The sequence below is a fragment of the Carcharodon carcharias genome, chromosome 19 (assembly GCF_017639515.1).
Source record: "Carcharodon carcharias isolate sCarCar2 chromosome 19, sCarCar2.pri, whole genome shotgun sequence".
NCBI classification, from domain to species: Eukaryota; Metazoa; Chordata; class Chondrichthyes; order Lamniformes; family Lamnidae; genus Carcharodon; species Carcharodon carcharias.
This window is the reverse complement of record NC_054485.1, coordinates 13,849,098-13,874,458: the sequence shown is the minus strand read 5'-3', so window position 1 is coordinate 13,874,458 and position 25,361 is coordinate 13,849,098. Positions and strand designations below refer to the sequence as shown.

Here is a 25,361-nt window from a genome sequence, read left to right as displayed (position 1 = left end):
CCCAGCCAATCTTTGTGTCATCCACAAATTTATTAATCCTACCCCCCCCCCCCCCCCCCACCATAGTCATCTATGTTATTTATATAAATGACAAATAATAGGGGACCGAGCACAGATCTCTGTGGTACACCACTGGACACTGGCTTCCAGTCACTAAAGCATCCTTCTGTCATCACCTTCCATCTCCTACAACTAAGCCAATTTTGAATCCACCTTATCAAATTACCTTGTATTCCATGTGCATTTGCCTTCTTTATAAGTCTCCCATGTGGAACCTTGTCAAAGGCTTTGCTGAAATCCATATAAACTACATCAACTGCACTACCCTCATCTACACACCTGGTCACCTCCTCAAAAAATTCAATCAAATTTGTTAGGCCTGACCTCCCTCTGACAAAGCCATGCTGACTATCCCTGATCAAACATTGCCCCTCCAAAGTGGAGATAGATAATCTCCTTCAGAACTTTCTCCAATCGTTTCCGTACCACTGACCATCCTCCTCCCGGTCCCACCCTGGCAGCGCTGAGCGCTGCAGCGCATGTTTGACGCTGGCTGGCAGTTAATCGGCCAGCCAGCATGAAATCGATGTCCGGGCCCGATAGTGGGCGGCAGCAGCTTTGCAATCACTCCCAGGCCCGCCCACTGCGCCCGCCCAAAAAGGGCAAAATTTTTCCCATTGGGTTCTCAACAAATGCTGATGCCTCCATCCTGCAGACAAATTTTTTATAAAATGAATTCTAATGTAGGAAGTGCAGCAGGCAATTTATCCCACAAACAAAAATGTGATAATAACCTCATAATCTGTCTTTGTAGTGCTGTTGGCTGAGGGGTAAATATTGGCCAGAACACCAGGGAGAACTCCCCTGCTCTTCTTCAAAATAGTAACATGGCGTCTGCTAGGTCCACCTGAGAGGGCCAGTGAGGCCTTGGTTTAATATCTCATCTGAGAGACAGCACCTCCAACAGTGCAGTGTCATCTTAAATTCCGTGCTCAAGTCTCTGGAGGGGGGGCTTGAACCCTCAATTGTCATGACTCGGAGGCAAAAGTGCTGACATTGAGCCACAACTCACCTGATGGGCAGAGACGCCTTGGCTGTGTTGACACTGTCACGTATCCTCTTAAACCACTAAAATTTACTGCCTTGGATTGGACTCCATGACTGGATGCAGGCTCCTGGTCCCAAGAGTTTGAATAGCACCTTGGAATATAAATCAAATATTGCCAGATACTGGAATCTATTCTGTAGTTACCATTCTCAGAATGTCTCAAACTGGTAGATACAGCATTAATACAGACTTAAATCATAACAAAGAAATCCTGTTTTTTTTTAAATATTATTGATAGATCATAAAAGCATTTCATTTCTTTTCTTTTGGATTTAAGAAATATTGTTCAATCATAGAAAACACATTTTGGTACACCTACTGAACAATATAGACACAGGTAAGAGACAGCTGACTGTCCCATTAAAGCCTATCCCTCTGTGATACTAACTCTCTCAGCTTAGCATCAAATTGCACTTCACTTGTCCCTAATTGTTTTGTCCCAGCAGATTGACTACATCCAACATTTATCATCCTTTGAATGAAGACGCTCTTCCTGATTTCAATTTTAAATCTACTTAACGCCTAAATAAATTTATGTCCTCTCCACATAGTACCTGACTGAGCTAGAAATAATATTTTGCAGCAACAACATATCTGTGCAGTTTAAAAATTCATATCTCTGAATGAGGTCTCACAGGACCTTTCTCACATTAGAAGCCAAAGCACTAGGCATTCCAAATGCCACTGGATGCTAAATGGGGAATGGGCAATAAAACCAGCCATCAAGTGTGTGCCAGTGATTTTTCTCCATTCTCCTGCTTGCGTTCCAAACCCTTTAACATTTCATGTTTTCAAAGCTCAAGCCAATTCCCCACTACCGCCACCCCACCCCCCACTCCCCCCAACCCCCACCCCACCCCCACAAGGGCCATCTGTTATTTGTTCATGTTGTTCTTTCCAGAGTGCTTACCCCTGTTCTGCTATTATCACTTTCTGCTTTCTTATCTTTGCCACTATCAGCACTTTTTTTTAGCCCTTACCACCACCATTAACACCCCCTTTGTCCTTTAGTTCATGACATCTTTGTCAGTCTCTCCTTCGCCCCCACCTCTCGCTGGCCTTCTATCCAGCTCCACCTGCTCCACCCCCCACTTAAACAGTATAAATGTCATCATTTTTCTACTTCTCTGTAGCTCTGAAGAAGGGTCATACAGACTCAAAACGTTAACTCTCTCCACAGACGCTGTTAGACCTGCTGAGTTTTTCCAGCGTTTTGTTTTTGCTTCAGATTTCCAGCATCCGCGGTATTTTGCTTTAATTTCCCTTTTATTCTGCTTTAGCAACAGTTTGTGGCACAATGCCATATCGTATTGATGTTTGTGTAAAGGTATTTTGTTCTAGCCTATACAATGATCTATAACAAAGCTCTAAACCTTATATAATTAAGGAGTAGGGTTGTGAAGTTTTGACAGGGCCAAGACCAGAGAATAGGTGAGAAAATGATGTGGTTGTGAGACAGGATCATGTTTTGAGTTATGATGCTTCCTCCACCAGTCTGAAAATTCATTAAAAATCTCGTAAAGAAAGAAAGACTGACATTTATAAAGCACTTTTCATGATCACTGGACACCTCAAAGCACTTTACAGCCAATACAGTACTTTTTGAAGTGAAGTCACTGCTGTCATATAGGAAACACAGCAGCCAATTTGTGCACAGCAAGCTCCCACAGACTGTTTTTTGTGATGTTGACTGAGGGCTAAATATTGACCTGGACACCAGGGATAACTCCCCCGCTCTTCTTCAAAATAGTGCCATGAGAACTTTCTTATCTCCAAGACCAGGCAGATGGGACCTCACTTGAAAGACGGAGCACCTCTGACAATGCTGCACTCCCTCAGTACTGCACTGGAGCATCAGTCTTGATTTTGGTGCTCTGGTCCTGGAGTGAACCCAGAATCTTGTGATTCAGAGATAAGTGCGCTACCAACTGAACCATAGCTGACGTAAAGCTACACTCCACCCAAACAGAAGAGGCTGCACCATTCCTGGAGGCATTGCAGGTCAATGCTTGGGGTGGACAGCAAGCCACACCTCCTTGTTCCAAAAATCAATTTAATATTTGGTCCCCAGATACGGTACGTATCAGATGTTAAACTGATAAGAAGACACTGTACTTGATTTTAGCCAAAGGGCCCAGAAGCAAGTGAGATAGAAGTTGGTTACCTCCTATTTTCAGGCACATCATGTACATGCACGCATGATGGGAGGCCCAAGGCTGGCCCAAAATTGAGCTTCGAACCTCACACTGTGAACAGGTGCTTGCAGCTCACCCCCTCTGACAGGAGGGGATGTGGCAGATCGCGATTGCTTTGGGCCATTCCTGCTCCTCCTGGCTCCACAGCAATGTAACTGTTTAAATACAGATAGCATTTCGCGGAGGGTGCTGTTTAGGCCATAGCAACTGCTGAAGAATCCCCAGAGCTGTATGCCCGAAGTCTGCTCTGCTCACAACTGAACAGACTGGGGCCTAAAACAGGGCCAATTGTTTACATATGTGAAAGGCCTGAGGCCCATTTGAGGTTGCAGGCAGTCTGAAAGGCAGCACCACCCACTAATACCTTTCAGGAGTCCTTGGGGAGAGGCTGGTTCCCAAATTTGTAAAACAGAGGTAACAGTGGTCAGTTTCTAATCCGATGGCTCCACCTTAGAAGGGAAGTGGATTTTTATTACAAGAATATTATTTCCATCTTACATTTCAGAAATTTCTGGACAACCAGGAGTGGTGTTAAGGCAATGTATACACGTGATATTTGGAGGCCAAAGATGTAAAAAGCACAGAGAATTTTTTTAACTTATGTATGAGACAGCTCAGAGACTGAACTTTACAGTGAATGTGCTTGCCGTTGGTATTGGCTTAGATTTTGCTGCAACTGGGCTTCTGACAGAACCTGTCACTAGTTATACATATCCCTGCACACCTAGGTTTGAACATTTTCTCACATAGCAAGATGCTGAAAGAGTGGGCTGAGAAACTGAGTCTGGGACCTGAGTGAACAGGTCAAACAACAGTATACCTCCCGAACCAAACAGATTGAAGGACTGTGAAACTGACAGCATAAGGACAAAGAAGATACTGTTTTGTATATTAATGCGGCTGAACTTAATGTCAAATCAGATACGGAAGGAGAAATGGAGATGAAAATAAAGATCGGATCAGGAGAGGGAAAGGCACAGGAGAAGCAAGGAAACATGATAAAGTTTTAATTTAAAATTTGACATTTTTGAAATTTCTTAGCACCATTGAAACCTGAAGCAATGAGACTTCACATTTTTAATAGTTAATTTTCTGTAGCTAAAAGGACTGGAATGGATAAACACTAACTTTCTGGGGGCTTTATAATTTGTGTTTACTGTACAAATATACCAGTCTCACGTTACTCAATGTGTGTCAATGGCGAGGCAGGCCGAGAGATGCTGTGTTTGCAGAGCTAACAGCAGAACTGCTCGACTCAGACAGAAACGTTTGGATTTGTGTATTTAACTGCGCATATGTCCCTCACCTGATGTTGCTGTACCTTTTGTACATCAGTAACAATGAATACCATTGGCCTCCCCATTATTTGAACATGAAAATCTGGGCCATTAGTTTTTATATTTCAAAGTAAAGGGATCCAGGGCAATAGAATCGTGCAAAAGCAGCAACACATCATAAAGGTTAATATCATTCGAAATAAAAAAAAGGTGGAGTAACCCTAAGATATTAAACAAAAAAGAAATTAAATATTGCTCAATGACCTTTACAAAGTAATTTACTAAGCCCAACATTTATCAATTACTGTATGAGTTTCATGCAGTTTAATCTAACCTTATCTCTGCTTATGGTATTACACAAGAGATATTTAAATACCAATAAACTTCATGTCTGCTAAAATTGTCTCCTCACCACTGAAAATACCTTACTGTTCCCAAGCAATCCATTTGCATGTCCTGCTACCTATCAGCATACTAAAAATAAGCCCTGTGGGTGGTATAATCTCTAAAATTCTTGTTCATTGTGCTCGCTCTTAAGAGATAAGAGCTCGAATTTGAGTTTTGATTGACATTTGCACCCACTCTTCTTCCATGGGGGACAGCTTCCCAGTTTCCAGGTACATCACCTGAAGACAGAGTGGATACTGGAAAAGGAGTGGTGACCTCTTCTCATCTTTGCCCTTTGGCAGGTCAGCGAAGGGCCTCACATTTGGTTGATTGGGAGGTGTTTCAGGCTGGCACGATCCCAAACAATCAGGAGGAATACGGGGGAGGGGGGGGTGTGAAAATCTGGGTAATGACCATTGAAGAATAAGAACGATTCTTTAAAAAAATACTTAGAAGAACCAAGTCCTTCTCCATCCATCAAACAGTGGGGCCGTGAACTTATTACTGATCACATTACACGGTGTTGCTTCAAAGAACAGCAGGGGTGTGCCCCCCAGCGTCCTGGACAATATTTATTCGTTAACCAACATCACTACTAAGTGTTGTCTGCTCCTCATCACATTACTGTTTGCAGGAGCCCATGTGTAAATTGGCAGTCGCGTTTCCTACTTTACAACAGTGACCACAGGTGGAATTTTACAGCCCCTTCATAGAGGGGCTGGTGCCATAAAACGCGACAAGCCGTTTAAAAGTCCAGTGACTTTGGTGGGACTGAAGAATCCCGCCGGCAGGAGGGGCCGTGAAATTCCGGCCCATATTTTGAAAAGTACTTCACTGGCTGTAAGGTGCACTGGGTTATCCTGAGACCATGAAACATGCTACAGAAATGAGAGTTTTTCCCCTTTCATATTTGGCAATTATCATCCGCTTAAGACTTTAAAAATTTGGTACCATTCCAGCAGCCAAGCAAAGATAAATAATGACTTGCCTTCCTATTCAACCTTATCACAATTCCCAAAAAAATATCCACAAAGCGCTTCATATAAATTGGGCTATTTTGAAGTGGAGTCCTGTGGGTGTGGAGACATTTTGCACACAGCGAAGTCCCAACAGTGGAAATGAGTGATAAATGAATCTGGTTTTTCCAATTGTGCTGGTCGAAGGCAGAATGTTGTCCCGGACACTGAAGAGTAAGATTTCTGCTGTAAGATTTACTCAATGGTTAGAGGAACGTCAGCAAGAAAATAAAATGTATGAAGAAAATGGAAAGAACAGATCATGTGAAAATGTAAGAGAATAGTAATTTGAGATATCTAATGTAGCACCTTTCTCAACCTCATCAGAACCCAAGCTAAAACAAGAGAGTGTTGTCAAAACTCAGCAGGTCTGACAGCATCTCCAGAGAGAGAGGCAGAGTTAACTCTTAAGTTCCAAAGAAGAGTCATACTGGACTTGAAGCATTAACTGTTTCTCTCGCCATAGATGCTACCAGACCAGCTGAGTTTTCCCAGCGTTTTTTGTTTTCGTTTCAACTTTCCAGCATCCGCAGTATTTTGCTTTTATCTCATCAGAACCCAAAGCACTTGCATTATCACCCGAGGAAGTATTTTTGAAGTGTAGTCACTGTTGTAACGTGGGAAACAAGACATTGGGTGAAGTCTCCTTCGGTAACAAGTGTACTGAATTTGTGATATTGTAGCATTAGTTAAGAGAAGAAAAGTCTATGGAAACTTCTCCAGCAAAATTACACTCAATGTGGTGGCACCACAGCATGTGGAGGCTGTTACTGAGGGCGCATCAGATGAGGAAAAGAGGAGGTGATCCACTGAAGTGTTACATTATGCGTCAATGACACGGACAATGTACCGCAGACACCTTAAATCCCTGGAGAAATATCACCAGCGATCCCTCCGCAAGATCCTGCAAATTCGCTGGCAGGATAGGTGCTCCAACATCAGTGCCCTCTCTCAGACCAACATCCCCAGTGTCGGGGCACTGGTTATGGCTAAACAGCTAAATCGGGCAAGCCACCTTCATCCGCATGCCTGACACAAGACTCCCAGAACAAGTTCTCTTCTCTGAGCTTTGTCAAGGCAAGTGGTTACCGGGGTGGGGGGGGGGGGGGCAGAGAAAATATTTCAGGGGCATCCTTAAAGTCTCCCTGGAAAAAAAAAATGCAACATCCGCAATGATTTGTGAGAATCTCTCGATCGAAATCAGCCAAACTGGGGAAGAAGCATCCGAGAAGGGGTGAACATCCCCGAACAGCTTTGGGGTCACCTCTTTCGTCACCTCAGGCCCCACAATCCCAGAGTGGGAGAAAGTCACTCTGGGCCCTGAGGGACTATATAATACAACAATGTTTTATTCTGAACATTTCTTAATGGATCAAGATGCAAATAAATGAACAATTACTGCTGCGCAATTGGCTTTCCTTTCAAGGGAAGAATCGATTAATAGAAAAAAAAATTAGCATTTAAATAGGACCTTTCATGACCAAAGTGATTTACAGCCAATTAAGTATTTTTGCACTGTTGTGCTGTCAGAAAGGCGGCAGTGAAATAAGCGCACAGCAAGATCCCACAAACTGCAATGACTTAATGGCCAGACTGTTGGATTTAACTTATGTCGGGACAAATGACACAAATCGATCTTTACAACTCCCTCAATAAGGTAGCCAAAGGAATCTGGAAGGCTTCACAGAGTTGTCACAGTGCAGAAGGAGGCCATTTGGCCCATCGTGTCTTCACCGGCTCTCCCAATGAGCAACTCACTTCGTGCTACCCACCCACCTCCTCCCCGTAACCCTCACATTCTCCCCGTCCAGCTAACAGTCCCTCTTGAATGCTTCAGTTGAACCTTGTCTTGATGAACTTCATCACACAGTTCGGATTGTGTTAGTTCACCGTTGGCTCCAGGGAGGTTATGTGGAAGCTCATCTCTCTGCCTTCCTGGAGCATATTTGCATATTTATTAAAAGCCTTGGCTTTACAGCTCGGATCACAAAATGCCTCCACTGCATTCCCCGTTCATTCCTGCAAGCTAACCAGGTCTAACGTTGCACCGAATCCTCAGGCGCCCCTTGTTCAACGTGTAGCCCATTCTCGTTCCTGGCGTTTGCTGCAGACAAGGCTGATCAAAGCTGTTTATTACGTGCCCCATGCTCTGCAAAGCGCCCACTTTGTACGGCTCAACGCTGGGGCCAAATTACAATGCACATATACATAACAGCGCCTCTTGGCAATGCTGATACTCCGAGCTGCTGAACGGAGGCAATGGGTTTGAAGTACCAGCCTGCTGGATGCCACCTTCTCTTCCAATGACTTGTTTGGCGTTTGGTCGTTTTTTTTTTTCTTAATGATGTTTCAGTCTAGATTGAGGGAATAGCTATCTCTTGGCATGGCTCTCGCCAAGCGAAGTTAGACCGTTGAGAGGGCTCTTCTCACTCCCTAATTTTGATTTGGGCATGCCCTTCAACTTGGTAAAGGTGGGTTTGCTGGATCAGTGAGGAGCGTGGAGAATGCTAATAGCAAATTGCACGGTGAAGCAGCAACAACAGCTCACTCAGCCTCTGCAAGTCCGGCTCAGGGAGGTGCGGGAGGTTTATACTGTGCACTAAACAAGAAACGGCGCTGGAAGAGCAGATTTTTTGAAACAATACCTTGTACCTGACAGCCGCCAACACGGTTCTGCTGCAAAGCCTCCACGCGAAGAAACCAAACTTCTGCGGAGGAGAAGGGGGGACAAACTCAAATCTAAGACGCAAGTTAAAACAGAGGAGAGGCATTTAAAAGAAAAGTGGACTGGCAAGTATATCTTCCACCAACACCGGGACAATCCTTTCCACTTATATCACACGCTGTTCACATATTTGTATTTGTAATATTCATTCACTGTTTGCAGCTGCGCTGATTTTAAAACGGGTTTTGGTCTTTATAATATTCACTTCCTAGCCAATGGTTTGCATGTCTCGTTCCGTTTTTATTTCTTTTTCTGTAACTTTAATTACGCGCTGCACCTTGCGGCTGTCTGGAGATCGCCACGTGTAAGTTGCGATTTACTTTAGTGTCAGTTTTGCCGATTTGAAGCAGTTTCATTTCGTGAAGAATGTGTCTTGTTTTAACAGCGTTCCCGCTGTGTTACATTCAGGGATTTCTGGGGTTTTCTTTTTTAACTTGACACCTGTCAAAAGTCACATTTCAGTGAAACTAGTTCCACCAGCTCTTTCATGTTTTTATTTACAGAAATCAGGTACCACTATTTTCCAGGAGCTGTGTTTACCGGTATTGTACCTGTTAGTGCCCAAAAGCGTCGCGGTCTTAAAGCACATGTCGATCTACCAGAATAAAGGAAAAACCCGAAGAATTCAATCATTTTTTGTAATTTATTCACTAATTGGACGCTTCGCCAGCAATGAGCCTCGTTCTTAGTCCGCCACCTCTCGACCACTCGGGGATTTGTTTCTCTGCACTGCACAGACAGTACCTGCATGTTGTGTTTCCCTTGGGATCGGTCTCGCTGTGTCAATGTTTAATTATTCTGAATTACCTTTCCCGTTTTCACTGTCAGGCCCCAGTCAGGCGAACATTTCAGCTGTGGAGACCTAGTTTTTATTCCCAATCACTTTGAACTAGGTTTTTTTTTGTTAAGAATAAGTATGCTTTTTAAATTAATTCTTGGGATGTGAGCATCTCCGGCAAGGGAAACATCTATTGCCCATCCCTGGTTTCTCCGAGTCACTGCTTAAAGTGCAACTGATTGGCTTGTTGGGCTGCTTCAGTTAAGAGTCAACCGGATTGAAACAGGAGTCGCCCCTGATATAAACCAGACTGGCTATGAATGGCAGGTTTCCTTCCCTAAAGGAACATCAGTGAATCAATCACTTCGTTTTCATGACAACCCCTCCAGCTTCCTGGTCACTTTTACAGAGACCTTTTACTTTATTTCCAAAGTTTTTTTTTGCAGCTGAATCCAAAATCTCAAACTGCCAAGGCGGGATGTCACTGGCCCTCTCTGCCGATTATTACACCGGGCCCCTGGGTTGTATTTATCCAGTATTGTGGAGCTTTGTAGTCTCTGACTGTATAACCCTTTGTTGGGGGGGGACTGGAACATTCCTGCTAATGTGTGGTGTCTTTTGGTTATCACAGTTTGGAGATGCACACATACTGTAATAAGAATGTAAACCATTGTCAGTAATAACTGGATTACCAAATCCCTCTCTAATTTCTGATATTCCCATGTTTACATTAACCAATTGAGGGCTACAGCAGCTAATTTGGTTTCTCACTTAAGAGATATTGCAGGGTTGGGGACGATGCTTTATTCAAGGTGAACGTGCATAATTTTCCACTTCTACTTCCTCATGCTGCATGATATCCTGCATTTTGCTTTTCCAGGGGTGAGGATCGGATGGGGGTAGGGTGTCTTTAAAAGAATGCAGTTTAGATCATGATCGTTTCCCCTAAAAACAACCCTGCAAAGCTGCTGTGCAGTGAGAAACACGGTGTGGTGCTCTTTATCCTCAGGACGTGTCATTTCCTCTTTGGAGACGGTGAAAATTGCAGAGCTTTAGGGAAACAGGAGAACAGAGGGACCAAGTGCATAGCTCTTTCAAAGGGATAGCACAGGCACAATGGGCTAAATGGCCTCCTCCTGTGCTCTGAGATTCTATGACCTGCTGGTGTTTAGAAAATGCTGCTCCTTGTTTTGTTGTCCAGATTTTGTGCTTTTTTAAAAAAAAACATGATCTTTGTACCGAGGGGAAAGAATTCAAATAAACAGCAGAATGCCCACAACAAATGAACAAGACGCTCTTAGGCCCTTAAATAAACGCAGCCATGAGAGAGGTAACAGGGAACAGTCAGGAAAATTTTACCTCGGAATGAAACTACAGGCAGCTGCACTCTCTCAGCCAGCCATGGCTCAGTTGGTAACACTCACTCCTCTTGGTTATGGTTTCAAGTCCCCACGCCAGAGAATTGAGTACAAAACACAGGCTGACCCTCGGGTGCAGGACTGAGGGAATGTAGCGCTGCTTCAGCTTAGGCACTAAGCCGAGGTCCCAGTTCTCCCCGGTGTCTCTGCCCAACACTTATCCCTCAAACAACATCAATTAATCAATTTATTTGGTCATTATCTCTCTTTTGAGAGCTTTCAATGCACAAACTACGTGCCGTGTTTCCTGCATTGTACCAGTGGCTACGCTTTGGGGGAAAATTGTGTCTGTAAAGTGCTTTGTGACATCCTGTACTTCTGAAACGTTGTAAATAAATACAGGTTCTTTCCTTCTGATTATTAGTAATTCTCTTGCAATTTCTTTTTATTAAACATTGTAAATGTCCCCAAATCATTTTATAATACAGATCACTCCTTTATTTAATATATTTCAGCCATTCAAATTGCATTTGACTTCATTACAGGTAATGCCAACTTGTAATAATACACACCGCTAAATTGAATTGTGTGACATATAATCTCAGTCAGGAATGCTACTGCTTAGATACATCAGGTTTATAACATTATAACATTTTTTTCATGAAATAGGTATGAAATGTTGCATGTAAAGATGGATCAGCAGTGGATCTAAGTGGGAATAACAACCGTCGTTCTTCAGTTTGTGCCAAGAATATGACGTCAGTGCTGCTCGGACACTGGGCTGGAAACAAACAATGATCTTTACTTGGATCTGCACAACAGATCTCATTGACGATGGACCACGATAACTCTTCCACCCTTGATTTTCTGCAAGGTATGATAACTAATTCCTCAGAAAATTCCACTGCAATGCTAATCACCTGGGATGAAAACAGTCAGTTAGGACTGAGGATTTCACTGTCTGTCGTTCTGGGCATCATCACCTTGGCGACCATCCTTTCCAATTCATTTGTGTTCATCACCATTTGCCTCACCAGGAAGCTCCACACACCCGCCAACTATCTCATTGGGTCTCTGGCTGTCACAGACCTCCTGGTAGCTATTATGGTGATGCCCATCAGCATTGTCTATACTGTCATCAAGACCTGGACTTTGGGGCAGATCATGTGCGACATCTGGCTATCCTCTGACATTACGTTTTGTACTGCATCCATCTTGCACTTGTGCGTAATTGCTCTGGACAGATACTGGGCCATCACTGACGCCTTGGAGTACACAAAACGCCGCACGCCTGGCAGAGCAGGCCTGATGATAGCTGTAGTATGGGTCATCTCAATCTGCATCTCCATACCCCCGCTTTTCTGGAGGCAATCAAAAGCTCTTGATGAACTCAAGGAGTGCGTGGTCAACACCGACCAGATATTCTACACTATCTACTCCACGTTTGGAGCCTTTTACATCCCCAGCGTCTTGCTCATTATACTGTACGGCAGAATTTATGTGGCAGCTAGATCCAGGATTCAGAAACCACACTCAGCCTTTGGAAAGCGTTTCACTACTGTGCAATTAATTAGCGGGTCCACCGGATCTTCTCTGTGTTCCGTCGGCTTTAATAGCCAAGAGACCCTCCCTCATTCCGGCGAATCCCCAGTCTACATGAACCATATCAAAGTCAAGGTTTCAGACAGCGTCCTGGAGAGAAAGCGGATCTGTGCAGCCAGGGAGCGGAAAGCCACCAAAACCTTAGGGATCATCCTTGGTGCTTTCATTTTCTGCTGGCTCCCTTTCTTTGTAGTGGCCTTGGTGATGGGCATCTGCAAAGAAGCCTGCTGGTTTCATCCCGTCCTTTCTGACCTCTTCACATGGCTCGGCTATTTAAATTCACTCATCAATCCCGTCATATATACAGCTTTTAATGAGGACTTCAAACAGGCCTTCCAGAAACTCATGCGTTTCAAACGATGTTGACTGTAAGCCAATTGTATGGTAACTGTGCATTTTCCTGTCATTATCACACATGAGAGAGAGAGAGAGAGAGACCAGTCTACTGAATCTTGTTTTTAGGAACAATAGTTTGTGTCTGCATTTATCTTGCGCATTGTACGTTTTAGTACTTTGATTTTATTTTTCTCACACAGTTCTGTACACGGGAATGTTGCATTCGGAATACTTGATGCATCTGTCAGTTAAACCTAAGTGATGAGGTTAAGTCAAGCATTTTTGCCTAAGTGTGAATAAGGCAACAAGTTAATTAGAATTGCGATAATGCTGACATTCTAAAATTGCACTACAGGAACCTTTAGAATTTTATTATATTTAAATACAAATTTTAACTTTTATTGCCAGTCACTCAGTTCAGATATTAAATATGCTGCCTCTTGAATAGTGCAATGCAAGGTATTTATAGCAAAATATCTTTACTAAGCTGAGTTATATAACAACATACTGGCATGAATACTTGTACTGAAAATGTGGAAGTACATGATATTGAAAGAGCTCATAACACATTACAAACTTATCGACAGAAATATAAAGATTTCACCTCCAAAGTTACGACAGGTATAAAATTATTCTGACCTTCATATTGTCTCATGTCCTTATAATATTGGCTATATTTCTGTAATCACGGATGGCTAGACAGTTTTCTGATGAGATGGTTAAGCTATGTCATTTCAGTTTGTAATAAGGTATTTTCAGAAACAGAAACCCAATTTGCTCAGTAGAAATTGGGCATGGCAGAGATCATTTTCATTATTAATCCTTTATCTGCTTTCAAGGGTGGTTGTTTATTTATGTTAAATATAATCCACAACTACACCATCATCACTAGCTTAACAATATTTTTTTAATAAAGTCATCAAGGTTACAGTTATATGAAACTGCGGGACTGATAAAAGCCACTGTGAAGAGTGAAGTGCAGCCAGCAAGACTGTAGTTATACTGTGGGCTACCCCTCACTGCACATTGTCACCCAGGAGAGAGCTCAGCATACATGTGAGAGATTTTAACCCAATCCGTTCAGGAGAAACAGGACAAGCTGTTAAAATTGTCTGGGTGACCTATCCAATAGCAGAAATTTTAAGGTGTCAAGGACGCTTGTCTTAGTTATACAGACTGAAGCCCGCTGACGCTTTGGGCTCCAGCCACAATTGTAATTGGAGGCCTGAGTGGGGAGGTTGTTGCTGAAAATACAGATAAGTGGATCTGGGAATGGATGGCAGCAGGAGAGCTCCTCTTGGTGACAACAGGGAAACCTCCGCCTCCTCTTCCCTGGGTTCCCCCCTCCCTCCCTCCTGCAAGACTCTCCTGCAAACTAGTGCCTCTGACCTATCTTGTCACCAACACTTTTGCTTTAGCACCAATAGGTCCGGTTGGTGATACCTCCCCTCCACCCTCCAAAATTTCACTTCTGCCCATTTACCAGCTGCTGCCACCTGGCAGCTTAACCAGCGGCATGAGAATAAGGTCTGGGAGCTAAATATTGCCCAGGCCATATGATGCACAGGTCAGGGGAATCCAGCACTCTCCTCCAATCCCTCTCTGTCTGTCTCATGCACGGTCCTGGGGTTAAAATCAGGGCTTGTTTGTGAGTTAGTCTGCAGAGATGGGAGAAAATACTGGAAACCATCAGTGGGTCAGGCAGCCTCAGCGGAGGCAGAAACAGAGTTAACGTTTCGGGTCAGTGACCTTTTTGTTTAACGTCAGCGGAGAGCAGAGAAGATTGTGCGCTCTCTATTGACATTAAAAACCCTGAGTGCTAAATGTACTAGATGCTCAGGCGATTCAGCAAAGTGCCCGCTCACTTCCTAAACCCAGCTTCACATCAGACTAGAGATGTACTCCATCATGCAGCAGAGAACTAGGAGAAAGGAATGACTTACATCTCCTGCCTTTAGTACATCAGGTGTCAGGCTGAGACCTGACTCCAGAACTTAGTCTTTTTAAAAAACAATTTGAATAGACTGGACGTATTTAAAGGGATAAAAGGGTCTGTGGATGGGATTAGAAGTAGTAGGGTGGGAGGAGGTTTTTTTGGAGCACAAGGAATAGCATGGACCAGGTGGGCCGAATGGCCTTTCTCCGCACTGTAAATTCCATGTATTTATGAGCCCATTTTCACCCCAGCTGCACACCTGAAATTGCTTCACGTTAACAGGATACAGACAATATAACCTCAGCTTTAGGTATGTGAAGAATGTCACTGTTTAATTTAAATGGGTATTTGTTAAAAAGGTTATCCCAGGTTGTCTGGAGTATTATAGTGAATGACATATTCATTAGCTTTGATGTTGCTGCCCCATTTACATATATGCGTTCCCATTTTGACATTACCGTTCCACACAAATTGAGCCATTAATCATGATAAGTAAAAGAATAGTTCATGAGGTGAGATTCACTTGGACCAAGTCCGCATGCAACTCTTTGAGCATTTGCTTTGCAAAATGCATGCCACATTATTTTTTAAATTGTGATTGCCAAAGATGCTGAATTGAGGTTGGGGGAGTACCAAATCGAATAGAATTGAGAGGAGAGGCAAATTGAAGTTGCGTGTAGGTATGTTACATGTCTCAAATCCACTGTAACTAACACGTTTCATGGAAATTACCATCTCATGAAGCTGTAGTGCTTTTCAATCGCAAAATTCACCTCAGCAAAATATAAAATCCTATTCGCTTGATAGCCTGTACTGCTTAATCCACTAAAATAGTTGCAGCACACACACACATCATGCTCAGCCAGGTATTTCTTTAACAATTATGTACAATAGTTGCATTTTGCCTGACAGGCTATCTTGTAAATAAATATGCCATGGTTATCAAAGATATTTCCTTATATTGTGGAACTGGTTTGCCAAAAATCAAAGTTTGACCTGTTAATTTTGTGAAGTCTGCAAATGCCCTTTGACTTTGGCAACATTCAGATGGAAAGCAACACGGAATGCAGGAAAGATGCATAATTACACTGAAACTGGACTGTTCTTCAGGAAATTACTGCTCAAAGAATTCCCATCAATCAAAGCCGGGTTAACATCAAAATTCAGAAATGTGCTTCAAAATGTCTGGGCAGAATTTAGTCAATTATTGCACTTTAAAGGAAGCCTCGTTCAGTGGCTCAACTGATACAGTCGATTGTACGTTGGCCATGCAGATTAGGATTGCGTGGGTACAAACCACAGCCTGAACACTCCATGGCCTTGCATTTGGAGAAATCATCAGGCAGGGATTGGCGGGCAGGCAGGGGGGGGTGCGGTGGGAAATCAGCCAGGTTTCAGACTCCTGAACGATAACCTGGAAAAACACCTATGCCTGGATGTAGAGCAACAGCACGATTGGGCTGGTGTTTAAATCCACCTTAACTGCCTCAGTTCAATAGCCTTCCAGCTCTCAGGAGAGTGGCAACTTGGTCGAGGCATCAGAGGGTGAATATTCCATTACTGGGATCAGGGCTGTAGGAGGGAAAAAGGGAGATAAAATTGCCAAAACAAAGTTTTAATTTCTTTGTTTTTGCTTAATCCCTTTTACCTTCTTAGTGTCCAGAAGACTTTGACTTTAGCTATACAACAATGACAGGAGCCAGGGAATAGTTGATGCCAATGGATAACAGAATACTGAATATCACTTGTACTTGAGAGTCACAAGTTTGAGAATTTGTGTTTATTTTTGAAAAAAGGAAATGCTTTGAGTTTGTTAAAGCAAAAATTGTAATACCCATTTTCAAATGATGTGCTATAAAAAAAATGTATCATTAAATAGTGCAGAACCAGTGAGACTACTGTACAAAACATATCAAGTAAGTCTCAAGTCTTGTAGTATATGAATTCCCAGGCTCATTTCCCAGTCTGTATTGAGTTATCTGATCTTACCCTGGGGCAGCGGTTGGGGGTGTACAGTTGGCCTCAGTCCTCCACCCCCCCCACCGCACCCCCCCCCCCCACCCCTGGTGGGGTGAGGAGGGGGAAAATATCAGCCCAGTTTCTGCTCCTGACCATTACCTGCCAACGCCCTGCCGGAGACTGCACGTGGCCATGGACGCTCAGGGAGGACCGCCTCAGCATCGACTGAGATTCCCCTCCACAGTGGAATGGACCCGCCGTCTCTTTGTGAGGACCGATGGATGCCTATTGCTTCCCACAGAACTGTGTCCCAGAAAGAGCCGGGGCTTTCAGGAGAGGAAGGCAGGAAACTTGAAGAATTGGCCAGAGTTTGCAACATATTTCAATCTGACAGCAAGAATGTAATCAAAGTTCACAGAACGGAAGCAGAGTTTTAAAGACCCAAAGAAAATAGACTATGAATTGAACCTGCACTGCAGCCAGAATTAGCAACTGCTTATTTATCAAGTCTGATGTGATTCTGTATAGAGTACTTTCTCTGTTAATGGAATAAGCATTGGCTAAATAAAATCACAGCTTTAGACTTAACAGTGTTGTACTCAGATATCTGCGATGTTAGTTGTTCACTTTGGAACTTTCCTCTGTGTGTAAGAGTGACAGTCACTGATAAACTGCACGGAAAAATACCCTGATCATATGAAAGACATCCCTCAATCTTCTAGGTTGGTAAAAGGCTGCGATACATTCTCCGCCACATTACAGTGCTTCACCTGGCACCCATGCTCAGTGCACACAGTGGCCTAGATTTTGCCAGCCCTCTTGAGGCAGGCTGGGAGCTGGGATAGCCAGCTTAGTGACGAGGGAAGGCATGGGATGGAATTTCTGTCACTATCTCACCACCATGGCATTCCACAAGCCATAGGGAAGGTCCTGCCCAGAGACTAATTGTTCCACTTAAACGGCCAATTAAGGGCCTCTTCCTGCAGCTGAAGGCACTTTACTGTTAGTGGGTGGGCCTGCACCCTGTGGGAGACAGCATTGTGAACCCTGGCAACCTCTCTGCACACTCTGCGAGCCAGGCTAATTCCTCCTAACCGGGCACTCTGTGGCCCATGGAGCAGCTGCCCTGTGGCAATGGCTTGCCCTCCATGGCAACACCCTCCCCTGCCCTCATCAACCATCCCCCACACCCCATTCGCCCGTCCGTGCCTGACTTGCCCGGGCGACCACCAGCCCCCACTTGCCTTGGTGCGAGGACAGCGTCCATCGCCATTTTCTCGACTCTGGTGCAATCCCAAAAGTGGCCACTGTTCCCAGTGGCGCTGTTAGGACCGACGAGCTGCTGTCTCTCCGATTGGCTGGCAGCTCCTGAAGCGGGCTCTCCTCCCTCAATGGGACAGGAGCCCAGATGGAAGCTAGCTGCATGACGGGCCTAAAATCCATCTGGAGGTGCCCCCCAGCTCTCCCGCCCATCATCAGGGTCACTACCATGCTGAAGTTTAGTCCAGACCGTAATGGTAAAAAATTTTTTAAAAGTGTAAAAATACATTTCTAAAATAACAACTCAGATCAGGATGTTGAGAGCAGTAATCCAATTTGAGGCCCAAGTGCTGGAACTTCATTAGAAGAAGCTAATGCCCAAAGTAATCTAACCAGAGGCTGTGACTCTTAGAGAAGCCCATTCAGACTCCAACATACAAATAATGTTGAACCGATTAAAGAGTCTATAACATCCCCAGCCCATTACACGTTGATGACAAAATAGTCACTGCTTTTCAGAATTCATTAACGTTACCTCTCATCCACTTTTAGTTCAAACAATCTACGCCTTGAGTGGAAGTTGAATTTTATTTCCACTTCAGTCTTCCATTATTAACATTTGCAATGAAATTTCACTGTAAAACAAGACTCAGAGCCTAAGATCCTATTCCATGCCCCTGCTACTGTCTAGTTTTGGCATTCTCAAAAGATAGCAACACGTATATGGAGCCCAGTGTGTTAATCATGATGAGTTACATATGGCATGCGCACCAATGAAACAGACCATTCCACCCCACTGTTAAACCAGTGTTCATGCTCCACCAATGAGTATGTAAGAACATGAAAAACCCTATGAACCCAGCTACACCCCACAACAAGATCATGGCTGACCTTTAACCTGAAGTCCACCTTCCTGCATTATCCCCACATCCCCTGATTCCCTTCGGGGTCAATAGATGATTGGACACTGTCTTGACTATTCAGCACTCATCACAAACAAGCTGCCTCCCCCCGACCCCGACTTTGAAAGTGAAGTAGAAGTGAGTTTTCTCCATTCCCGAAACTGATAAGTAGACATCGTTCTCCAGTGACCAATTTATAATTTATGCAGGAACTCCAAAAACGAGGCAGGCTAAATGCCAATTTCAAGCACCAACCAAATAATCAGCAGCATTATAAAAAAATCTGGTGTTAGATTACATCCTTATTATCCTATAAATTACCCACTTGATTTCAAAGAGCGACCTAACAGGGACCTGACTTTTCGAATGACTGTTCACAGTTTATGGGGGACAGTCATTTATTTGATGATAGGGCTTACATAACTAAAACAAAGTGATTGATCATGTGAAAAAAAAGCGTGAAGGAAGTCATGTTGGATTCCTGGAGAAACCAAGGTAAATTTAACCCTTATTGGAAATTTCAATAACTTAAATGGATTTGTTCTCTAAAGAGGGTTTGTTTGAAAGAAAAATCTATCATGCTCGATGGAATAATTAACATCTCTCCTGATTTGGCCAATTCAAGCACAGGAAATTACTGCCTGTCTACTTGAGCCGTCTACAAGGTACAAGGCCGGATTGTGGTGGAATACTTGAAACGTCATAGCATACAGGGCTACGGGCCAAGCGCTGGAACATGGGTTTAGAATAGATAGGTGGTTGATGGCCAGCACGGACACGATGGGCCGAAGGGCCCATTCCTGTGCTATATAACTCTATGACCCCATGACTCAGGAGGACCATTTATTTGGAATGAATTGATGTCTAGGTATTCGGTACAGGCATTGTGAATCATGGAACCATAGAAAAGTTATGCTGCAGAAAGAGGCCATTCAGCCCATTGTGTCTGCACTGGCCAAAAAAGAGAAAAAAGAAACTAGCCACTCATTTTAATCCCAATTATAAGTGAAATTAGAAGTGAAAATAGCAGATCATAGAATGATAGAGCACAGAAGGAGATCTTTTGACCCATCAAGCCCCTAATAGCTGATTCTTTGAAAGATCTCTTACGAGAGTGGAACAGGTGAGTGTAGAAGGGAGCACGATGCTGGGTGTGGAGCAGTTCGGCAAAGAGCTGAGGAAGGGGTTGGGCAAGTGCTAAAATTAAAATCCTATTGGATTTAGTTTTGGGTAAAAGGAGCAAAGGCCAGGTGAATGGAAAAGTAATTGGAAAAAAATAAAGAATAGTAAACAAAATGATGGCTAATAATTAGAGTATAAAATAAATGGTTGCTTTATGTGTTCTTGAGTGGTTCTGATTTCCCATGGCTCGCATGGACCAGACCAGATCCAGTTATCTGGGATCTAATTAATCCAATTGACATGGGATGAGCCTTAAAGGCAGCATCATGTGGTAGAGAACCATAACCCAGAAGGGTAGTTTTGCTGGCAGTCCTAACTCACCCAGGATCTCACTTGTGGCACCAAACTCTGCATCCCAGAAGCTTGCCTCAGTTGGCATACTAAACCTGGTGAGAGTAGCCAAAGAGTAATGGTCCAACACTTGGTGAATACTAGACCTCTACAACCAAATGACTTTTAGACAATGAGAATGACAATTCCTGCCAGATCAGTCACTGACCAGATAAACAAGGTCTACACTCACCATCCAGGAATCGAGGCAGGAGAATAGTGTGTTTAAAATCGGTAGAAGACACAAGGTATCTATAGCAACATCAAATGTTTAAGCTCTCCATCAATCTGGGGTCCTGCTAATTAATGAATTAAAGAGATACCACTGGGTAATAGTAGTTTCACATAAGAAAAGGTGAAATGCTAATGGCGGGTTTCACTATGCATGAGTGAACACCAGCTGCAAGTCTAGCATTAGTCTCTCAACCCCATATCCATGTGTATGTTAATTGTTAGATTCAGGGCAAAAGTTGTAGCAATTACATTTGTGGGTGTACATATATAGACAACAGTGCTGTCTGATGAAGTGTTAGATAGCTTCTATAAAGACCTCCAAACATGAAGACAAGCAGCTCCGAGGCAAGCCAAGCTCCTGGTAATGGGAGGTTGCAATGCACAAGTGGGAGAAAACTGCAACATAGGTAAGGGAGCTGTAGGATAGAGCTCTTCATAAAATGTAAAACACTGTAGGACAATCCTGGTCGTGAAAGGTGCTAAATAAATGCAACTCCTTCTTCACTCCTTTTTAAATGGATGTGTTTTTCTGACAAGCATCTCAAAATGAATGACAGGCAATCTAATGTCAAGCAGCTTGCATTTCAATTACAGTAGAGTTCAATAAAATTTGACAGATGGTATAATAAAAACAAAGTGCTTCAGCTGTGTTCAGTAATTGCTAGAATTTTTTAGGCACTGGTAGATGTCTACATGTAGCTTTTGGGCCAGTAGGATCTGAGTAGATATATGTTTTTAACCAAGTTAACGAGGGGATAGCTTTTAAATATATATGCATCATTAAATCAGTTTTAGTCAATGACTATTCTATTAACTAGCACACTTTAGTGTAAAAATTATATGCATTTGGTGCATAAAGTGTATTGAAAAGAGAAATGGCACTGAGTTACACACCTCTTCAGCAAGTCCCGTCCAAACGGATGGCCAACTTCTGCTACACAAACCAACACAGGGTAGATGCTGGAAATCTGAAACCAAAACAGGAAATGCTGAAACATTCCTGCAAGTCAGGGGCAACATCTCTGGAGAGAAAAGGAAAGTCAAAATCATGAATGGTTTTGATAGCGTAAATAAGGAAAAAATGTTTCCGCAGGCAGAAGGGTCAGTAACCCGAGGACAGGAATTTAAGGCAATTGGCCTCAAATAAGAGGCAAGATGAGAAAGTTTTTTTTTAATGAGTGCAGTAAGCTGTTATGATCGGAAATGAAAAGACGGTGGAAACAGAGTCAGTGGTAACTTTCAACAAGGAATTGGATGAATACTTGAAGGAGAATAATGTACAGGGCTATGGGTGTTGGATACCATTCAGCAAGAATTAATGACATCTTTGTAGTCTTAAGTAAGTTAACTGTATGTTAAGTACAAGAACTGTGTACATATACACAGTAAAGGTAGGATCTGTCTCCATGCTTGCTTGTGCACACAGCTCTGTCTAACACAAGACTGACCCCTAGGTGTGGGTCATGTGTTCTCTTACATCACTGTGTGGGCGGTACAGTAATCAGCCCCATGTTAACCCTATATGTGCCTGACAATTATACTACAATGGGGGCAAGGCATGTGAGTGGGACGAATTAGGATAGATCTTTCAAAGAGCTGATATAGGTACAATGGGATGAATGGCCTCTTTCTGTGCTGTTTCATTCTCTGACTCTATGAAGTCAATTTTTCAAACACGGCCCTTTATCAGATGATAAAGGGTGATTCATCAAAACTTTTTGATTCTGATGAAGGGCAATGTCTTTAACACTGGCTTGTTTCCTCTCCCCACAGATGTTGAGTCTGATATGCAGGTTGCTTTGCATTGACTGATGTTGCTTTGTTGATCTAAATAACAGAGCTATAAATCTTAACACTGTGCTCTAATTAATGAATTGCAATTAGTCTATTAACGAGGGACTATAAAAGACTCTCTCAAAAGACACGAGCAAAAGTGATTGTTTCTTTAGAAATGTATCTGAATTTAACATGGAGGCGATAGCCCCACACACAGGCTGAAGAGTCAGTCGCTTCTGCCGGCCTTGGAATTCACGATGCTATTTTGCATTTTTCAGGCAATGAGTTGTATGAAGTCACGGCAACTGCACCATCCCCAGCTCCACAACACCTCCCCTCCTCCCCCACCTCCACTCACCCCAGCCCTGAGACAGGACCCCTCACCTCCAAGAGCTGCCAGGCAAGGCAGTGAGAGGGCCGCAGCTCCTCAGTCCCAGCAACTGGCCACTGATGGAACAGCAATTAGTTCTGGACGAAAGCCCACGATGGAGGTCAGAGAAGCGGGTAAGTGGGGCGGGCTCGTCAGTGTCAGTCAGACTGGGCCTACCTGGGGAGGGGGTGTGGTGGCGACCGGGAGACAGGGGGAGCCCCCTTAACAGGAGGGAACAACCCCCATGCACCTGGAATCCTCAGGCAGGCCACCAGGGTATACCTCACCAGGTGGCATGGCACCCTCCAGCCACTGGTAAAATACCAGCAGCAACAGGAAGAGGTGCTGAAGTGGCCATTAATTGGCCACTTAAATACCTCAACTGGCCCAAGGGCAGGCTGGATGCCTGCCACCTACCCCATTGGTACAGCACCTCCACCATCCCACCCAATTTTACCCTCCACCCTCCCCCCCCACAATGCCCTGTACAGTCGTGGCAAGACTTCCCTACCTTTGTACTCCATACCCACGCAATAAAGACCAACATTCCATTTGCTTTCCTAATTACTTGCTGTGCCTGCATGCTAACTTTTTACGATCCACGCACGGGGACAACCCAGATCCCACTTTCCCCCTTAATTTGAAATTGTGCCCCCCCACACCCCCCCCACCCCCCCCTCCCCCCAGTTCTAGATTCCCCCACGAGGGGAAACATCCTCTCAGCCAATGGTGGATCAGTAACATTTTTGCTGCCAGTAGCTGAGCCATGCAAACCAGAAAGGTTCCGGATTCAACGCCCGTTCTGTTTGCCAGCTAAACGTGAGCGGTATAAGTAGCCTCAGTGCTCCTGGGTTAAAGAGGGGTGCTTGAAGCTGACCAGCCACCCAGTGACACCGTGCTGACAGTATAGACATCCGTCGAAGCAAAGTGCTCTGTTACCACCCACCACGACCGCACCCCCACCCTCCCCCTCCCCCCTCCCCCTCCCCTTACCCCGTGGTGGAATAACATGCCAACACTTAATATCAAGAGTACTGGGCACCTTGGATGAGGTATGGGAGAAGGCCTTGCATCAAGGAGCCAGTGTATCAAAGATACGAATTGCAGAGAAAAATAAATAAAAGGGAAAAACACCGGCAATTTCTGTGGATTAGAAAATCAAAAGGGAAATAAGGAAGGACTTGCAATTAGAAAGCACTTTTCATGACCACTGGGTGTCTCAAAGCACTTTACAGCCAATGAAGTATTTCTGAAGTGTAGCCGCTGTTGTAACGTAGGAAACACAGCAGCCTATTTACATCCAGCAACCCCCCACAGGCAGCAGTGCGATAATGACCAGATCACCTGTTTTTGTGATGTTGATTGAGGGATAAATATTACCCACGTCGCTGGAAATAACTCCCCTGCTCCTCTGCAAAGTAGTGTCACGGGATCTTTTACATCGTCCTTAGTGGGTCCTCGATTTAATGTCTCACCTGAAAGCCAGCATTTCCAATTGTGTGGCATACCCGCAGCACTGCACCAGAGTGCCAGCCTTGATTTTTATCATTCAAAATAATTCAAACAACCACAGCTTGCATTTATATAGAGCCTTTATTGGTGTTTCACAGGAGCCTTATCACACGCAATTAGACACATGAGAAGGTCTAGGATGGATGACCAAAAGCTTCGCCAAAGGGGTAGGTGTTGAAGAGGAGAGAGAGGCTGAGAGGTGGAGCGGTTTATGGAGGGAATTCCAAAGCTTAGGAAGCTTTTCATTAAATCAACTAAAATGTAAAGCAAGTGGTCTCAGGTGACAGGGAGCCTAACTGATTTTCAACTATGATTAATAATTCCCAGGCGCACAAGTACAGTCCAGAAGAATTGATATGACAACATTTAATCTTCTTTGCTTCATGAATAAAGAGATTGCAAGGGTCATTTGCAGCACTAACTGAATTATGACTCACTCTATTTTTATTGAATATGTAAATGGTGGATTGGTATATTTTGTTTGATTATGTTTGGGGGCAGAACTTTTTCTCAAGAGGTTATGTGAATGAGGCAAAGTTCACGATAGGGGGTAAGTTGTAAAGTGCAGGCTTGTTGGGCACAGGCCTTCTCGTATCTAATCTAATTTTCTAATGGAGTAGGGCTTAATACCTCTCAAAATTGTTGGACTAAGATTTAGTCACAAACCTGCCATAAGTATTCTGCTCTGTGTGACTAGGCTCTGATTTATCATGCAATCTGAACTTTGGGATTTAGTGGAACGGTTACGGCACAAAAGGAGGCCATTCGGGTGTCAAGCCCGTGCTAGCTCTCTGCATGAGCAATTTAGCTAGCCTCGCTCCCCTGCCGCTTCCATGCCATTGTCCTGCAAAGTTAAATAAATTTGTAGGCCACAATTCTGCATTCCGAGGTCAGGCACACACCCGACCCGAACACACCTAAAAATCGCGCGAAAAGACATCGGGCGTGCATCCCGACCTCATTGCGCACGGGTGCGATATTGATGTCGGCGGGTGCGTCCCGGGAGTCGGAGCAGTGCCCGCTGGCAATTACAGGGCCGATTAAGGTCATTAAAAAGCCAATTGACCGTGATTTTACGTTGCCCGTACGATTTTTAGCTCAACGCACGGGCAAAACAT

General features: G+C 43.9%; 1 protein-coding gene and 1 pseudogene across 1 annotated transcript; one reads left to right on the top strand and one right to left on the bottom strand.

Moving 5' to 3' along the window:
- Positions 1-3,078: 3,078 nt before the first annotated feature.
- On the bottom strand, positions 3,079-3,253 carry LOC121292088 (annotated as a pseudogene).
- An 8,106-nt stretch (positions 3,254-11,359) lies between these two features.
- On the top strand, positions 11,360-13,129 carry htr1d (5-hydroxytryptamine (serotonin) receptor 1D, G protein-coupled). Its single transcript, XM_041213015.1, has one exon. It carries the CDS (start codon positions 11,679-11,681, stop codon positions 12,810-12,812), a length of 1,134 nt encoding a protein of 377 aa, XP_041068949.1. The 5' UTR covers positions 11,360-11,678; the 3' UTR covers positions 12,813-13,129.
- The last annotated feature ends 12,232 nt before the right edge of the window (positions 13,130-25,361 follow it).